The sequence below is a fragment of the Epinephelus fuscoguttatus genome, linkage group LG20, assembly GCF_011397635.1.
Source record: "Epinephelus fuscoguttatus linkage group LG20, E.fuscoguttatus.final_Chr_v1".
NCBI classification, from domain to species: Eukaryota; Metazoa; Chordata; class Actinopteri; order Perciformes; family Serranidae; genus Epinephelus; species Epinephelus fuscoguttatus.
In genome coordinates this window covers 28,203,505-28,209,470 of record NC_064771.1, presented here as the reverse complement: position 1 = coordinate 28,209,470, position 5,966 = coordinate 28,203,505, and the positions used below count along the sequence as shown (strand labels likewise).

Below are 5,966 nucleotides of genomic sequence, written 5' to 3'. Positions count from 1 at the left end.
TAAACTGCCTTGTACTGAACAGAACACTGATTGGTTTGACCGTAATTTACACCCCTGACTTTATTGCACTTGGTCTCTATTTGCTTTTGTACATTGTTGTATTACATATTTGGTGAATAATGCAAACATTCATGTAATGCACTACTGTATATATGTGTGTGTCTTTGTATTTTAAAAGCCAAGATGAAATGAAAAATGACTTTTAAACTCTTGAAGGTTTGTGCACCTATTTAACAATATATGCAAAAGATTTCTTTATATTCTTAAATCAAATCTAATCATGTTTTCTTCCTGTAAAACAAAATATTACATGGGCTTTATGTACGCTAGTGTAAACCAATGTCAACCAATGACATTAAGACATCCACCTTCAATGTGCAACCTTTAAATGCAGAGCTAAGATTAAGTTAGCTAGGTAGCAACAGCATGCTATATCGTTGTGTCTGTTTCCCTAAAGCTCTTGTGTATCTTGGTTCTCTGAATTTGTTGTGCTCCCTCTGAACTGTGTTTTTTTTTCTGTCTCTGCTATTTTTTTGGTCATATTTGGTTAATAAATTTGAAAAAAAAAAATAAAGTCTTGGCAAAAAAATAATTTGTCAGATTTGGTTTTTCCACAAAAACTTCAAAAATAAATTCATACAATGTTAGCTGCCCCCTTCTTTATTATAATGTGACATAAATGTGGCAGTAGCACAATAAGAGACGTCATAAATGTCTGCTTTACTGCGTGCTACCTCTCACACATTCCTCTCCAGCCTGAGAACAAGAATATGACTGACAACTCTTCAAGTATAATTGTTTCGTATATGACAAATAAAGACTCGAAACCTGATTTGAACTATGATGTTTATTAGCATTCACCTGAAGCAATTACAAGACATTTGAGAGGTTCACAGAGGAATGAAATACACAAAAATCATTCATTAAGCAGCCTGGACTGCCCTTTAAACCCTTCACTAGGAGTCACACTGGACCCAATTTCAGAAAGAAAAAAAAAAAAAAAAGCGAGCAAAACCAGTTATCAACAGTGGAAAAACCACAGAGGGGAGGAGAAGGGAGAGGAGGGAGAAGAATAAAGAGAAAGGGAAGGAGGAGAGAATCTGTACAGCACATGGAGGGAAGGAAAGGTCACAAGACAGGAGAGGATGGATGATCTGCCACACCTGTGAGCTTACAAACCGGCAAACAGCAGCGGAGGGTCGAGCCCCGGAACAGCGCCGGGCACTCAGCACCGCAACACGCCACACCATGTCACCACCGCACTGCACCGCATCTTAACAGCTAACCAGCATTACTCAACTGCTACACAACTGCGCCTAGTGCACAAAAGATACACAAGAAAGAGGGTTAGAGTCATAGGAAAGCAACTTTAACCAGACAGAAAATAGAGATATGACAGAAAAGAAAATGTATGCTGCCGGATTAGCAAATCACAAATTACGTGGCACAGCGATACTTTAATGTTTTACTTTTATGTCACTGTACAGTAAGCCTTTTTTAATTTCCAAAAAGAGTGGTCTATCATAGCTGTAAAGGCTTTGAACGTCCAACATGACACCCTGCAAATAAAACTCATATCCATCTAGAAATCGTTATCGGGATTTCGATAAGAACGCTACGTTAATTAAAAAAAAATTAAGTACAAATGTAATCCAATGCAAAAAGCCCAATTTAAACGAGAGAAAAAAAAAACACCTTACAAATCCCTTTCGAAATGCTCAACTTTACAAACAATGACAATGTCAAAGTTACAGAATGTGTAAATTAAGTCAAATTTAAAACATTTTAGACCAAGTTCCAATAACCTTTCAGTCTGCATTCAGTGGTAATAGTGGAGTCCACTTGCTCGTTGTGAGACTCATCCTGATGTCCTCAGCAAAGGCTCAATCATCTGAGATCTGGAAGGAAAGACAGAGCAGAGTTAACAAGAGCAAAACAAAGAGGTTATCCCAACACCTGCAGCTGACCTCGGTATTTAAATGCAGTACTGGTCTGACCTTCTTTCCCCTGATGCTAACATTTATCAAACTGCATTTCCTGTGTATCCATCTTCATGTATCATACCTAACATTTCTAGTAATGTTCACATTTCTTTACCCCCCCCCCCCCCCCAAATAAAACTAGCTCTAACAAGACTCTTACACTCGGGCGAATTTGAAAAACAAACCTCGGTTCCCTTTGTGAGAGGCGGAGGAACCCACAGGCACAGGTGGGTGCAGTGCTCAATGCATCTGCCTGTGATCCCCGCGAACGTACCTCACCACACCACCTCATACACCAACTGACAGCCCGAACCACCGCCATGACGACCTGCTCCTTAGCAACCACCGTTGCCTTGGTGACCTGCTCCTTAGCAACTGCCATCGCTCTCAGCAACAGGCAGGTCACATGGGCGGGTCACACACTAACTGCTCTCACACTGCCACACCCCCATCTCCTCCTCCTCCTCCTCCTCCTCCTCCTCCTCCTCCTCTCTTTGCAAACAGGACTCCGCAGCTTGGAGGAAAGAATTCCACATTTAGGTGAACGGATTTTTTTTAGTGAAGCACCCCACGTCCCTCCCATACACACTATATGTACACCCCATTTTAAATATATGATACATTAGGTAACATAAAACCCAAATCTCTCTCGTGTGTGTGTGTGTTTTACATTGGCTGAAGAGGACAAAGTAAAGCACACACAGACCTCAGACTGTAGACTATATCAGTCCCAATCTTATTTTATGTTTATAAAAACATTCAGGACTCTGCAGTCTTTGTTGCTTGTGAGCAAATGACTTTAACGTGACACAAAGACTGCAGGATATCAACCCATGTGATGACAGATGGCCATCTCAGATATAATATTTGCAACAAGTAACATCATCCACCCTTCCCCTTGAATACCGTCATGTTGTGTCCAAGTCTGGATTAAGTCTCTGCTTCGTTGTCCTCTGGAGATTTAGGCCTACTCTTGGATTTGGAGCGAGACCTGGATTTGGACCCTCTGTTGGAAGGCGGGGTTCGACTCCTTGACTTGGAGGACCGAGACCTGGAGGGAGACTTTGTCTTGCTCCGTCTGGGGGTCCTGGACTTGGACTTGGATTTGGACTTGGACTTGGATTTAGACTTGGACCTGGACCTCGACCTGGATCTGGAGTCGGAGCGAGACCTGGAGCGGCTGTAGTGGCGGCGGCTCCTGGATCGGGAACGGCTTCTGCTCCTGGAGCGGCTTCGGCTACGTCTGCGGCGACGGGGACTGGCTGAACGGCTGTGGGCACAGAGTGAAACACTTCAGTAATCAGCAGGAACAAATCAAAGTAACATGGACACTCACAAATGTAATCTAAGAAGTACACATCAGCGTTTCCCACAGAATTAGAGATCTACGTGTGGCAGGATCAGCAAACTTTGCGTGATTTGGTTTGTGCGTGTGTGTCCTGACTCCTTTTTAAATGTGGAGGTTGTTACAGGTCCATGAATACATCGCAGGCAGAGTGCTCTGCGCTCTGAGAGGGTGATGCAATGAATAAGATATCAGTACACATATTCCAATAGTGCTCCTTAAGATCAAAATCCTAAACATCAAAATCAATAGGCAGCTGTTTTGTTATCGTGGCAGGCTGCTACAAATTAATATATGGGAAAACCTGCACATTAAATTTAGGGATGTGCATGATCAGTCTACTAGCTGAATAAATCTTGCTACCCTTGCTCATTGGCACCAGAAATTCTACTACATTAAACATTATCATTTCTTGCAAAATTATGGCAAGTTTTTTTAAGGATATATTTTCCTAAGAAACACCATCTTCAATAACTTAATAACTTTTAGATAATGAATTGTTTTCATGTTTTGTAGGATAATGTGCAACGTTCATAAGCATGGTGCAAAGTTCCACATGAATCAGCTGTATTAAAATATTTTTTCAGATACACTTTAAACACACACATTAAATTGTGCTCCATTTTGACTGTTTTCTGAACGCTATCTTACCTTTAGACTAGTCCGATGGTCTAACTTTAAATGGCTGTTTAAACGTTCGGGAAATAAGTTACTAGGATCGTCCTTAACTAAATTATTTTAATGACCAACCACCTGATAAAACTAGGTAGACTGGGTGCTGCAAAGCTACAACCATTAGACCGAATCAGGGTTGGAAATTAGCACCAACCAAATGCTGGTAAAATGTTTAAATGGCTGCTAGATTTGCTTCAGTCACCAACCTGAAAAACAATGGTAATGTAAATGTGGACAAAGAAGTTAATTTCCAACCCTGCCAACTGATTACCTGCTCAACATAATCTGTGGATTGGGCCTACTAACATCAGATAATGGCAATAAACGTTAGCTGAGGCCCTAAAGTGATATTAACACATCAGTCTGTGCATTATAACACAAATTATTATAATAATGACATCATGATGACTGCTGTGCAGTTATGTAATTTCGCAATGACAGTGTTTACTTAATGATCACTAGAAAAACATGCAGTGGTTCAAATTCAATCTCTGTTAGTTTCGCTTTGAACCATGTGCTCTTCTTCGCTTTACAACAAACGGGTTTCATGATTTAACCTATTCACACCAGCGTTTACCTCCTGCTCCTGCGGCCACCGTACCCTCCTCCGTATCTGCGCGGCGGAGCACCCCTCCGGCTGTACATGGAGTCCGGGGGTCGTCCGTACCGGGCCATCTGCACCCGGAGCTCCCGCCCGTCGAGCAGCGCGCCATCCATAGCGTCCATGGCGTCCTCGGCGTCACGCTTGTCGAGAAACCGCACGAAGGCGAACCCGCGGCTCTCCTTGGTGTACCTGTCCCGGGGGATGTACACATCACCCACATGGCCGTACTTCTCAAATACCCGGCGCAGAGTCTCCGGTGAAGTTCGGTAAGTCAGGTTATCCACTTTGAGAGAGGTCATCCCCTCCACGTCTGGCGGCGCCCTACCGTAACTGCTCATTTTCTTCGTCTCCAGGCAACACAGCCGGACAGGAAAGTCGAAACCCGTTAGACCCTACCGTTATGTAAACGGTTACGGTTAGTTTGCAAATCTCCCGCTGGTGTATCCGGTTCAAAATCTGTCCGATTTTGTTTAATTGTTTGGCACTGGCTGTCGGCCTTGTCGCGCGCTGCTTTCACGTGAAATGGCGGCAAGAAAGCTTCCTCTTCCCTTTCTTTGCGCCCGCGTTGGCCTCCTCTGATTGGCTGCTCGACTGTTCAGTTACCGGTACACTGCCCTCTGTCGGCGGGGAGTCACTTATGGCGCCTGTAGTGGACCGTTGTCCCGTTCAGTTAAATTTAAAATATCATAGCTTTTATTATGGGTTGACGGTTGTTTTGTTGTATATGAACTCCAGATATTATTGCTGTGTGGACTATTGAACAACTCTCACTGTCTGAATCCTATATGTTGCGACAAAACGATTTTAGAAACATAGATGCTTCATTGGCTTCTGCGGCGCCGCCATATTGGAGAGGTCAAGACTTGTCTCAAAACAAATGACAGTAAACGGGGAGCTGCAGTTTTTCTGAATAAAAAGCACTATAATGTTTATATTTCGCAACTGATTATAATGAGTCGATTTTATATTAATGGGTTTATGATCTACGTGTAGTAGAAAAAAACGTTTTATGTCCAACTTATTTTCAACCTTGATATTTATGCTACAGTGCTACAGGAATGACTTTTTTGTAGGCCGATAAGGAAGTTAGCATCACACTGATTCCCTCTTCAGAAAGCCAATGGGATTTTTCCATTGGATTCTAGATTACCTTAGAAAACACCCTCTGTGGCAACCAAACGTTTATGATACTTACACGTTTTGTTCAGCGAGATAATCTGCACAAATCAACAAATTTGCACTTTTATGATTTTTGAAGCTTTAATTAGCGAAGCCTTAAAAAGCTAACGTTAGGCTAAGGACGCATGACCTAACGTCACCAACATGACAAGACTGTAAAGACGTGTTTGACACGGCTTGG

The 5,966-nt window shown here is 42.5% G+C and overlaps 1 protein-coding gene across 2 annotated transcripts; it reads right to left on the bottom strand.

The window, feature by feature from the left end:
* Positions 1-829: 829 nt before the first annotated feature.
* Positions 830-5,167, bottom strand: srsf2a (serine and arginine rich splicing factor 2a). Of its 2 annotated transcripts, XR_007448204.1 has the most exons (4): positions 4,580-5,167; positions 2,889-3,252; positions 1,806-1,898; positions 830-1,316 (listed from the first exon to the last, which is right to left on the bottom strand). XR_007448204.1 is itself a non-coding variant. In XM_049564182.1 (3 exons), the coding sequence occupies exons 1-2, from the start codon at positions 4,942-4,944 to the stop codon at positions 2,913-2,915; spliced, it is 705 nt and encodes a 234-aa protein (XP_049420139.1). In that variant the 5' UTR covers positions 4,945-5,167; the 3' UTR covers positions 830-1,898; positions 2,889-2,912. The 2 variants fall into 2 exon arrangements, 1 of the variants encoding a protein (XP_049420139.1); XM_049564182.1 differs by having other exon boundaries at positions 830-1,898.
* Positions 5,168-5,966: the final 799 nt, after the last annotated feature.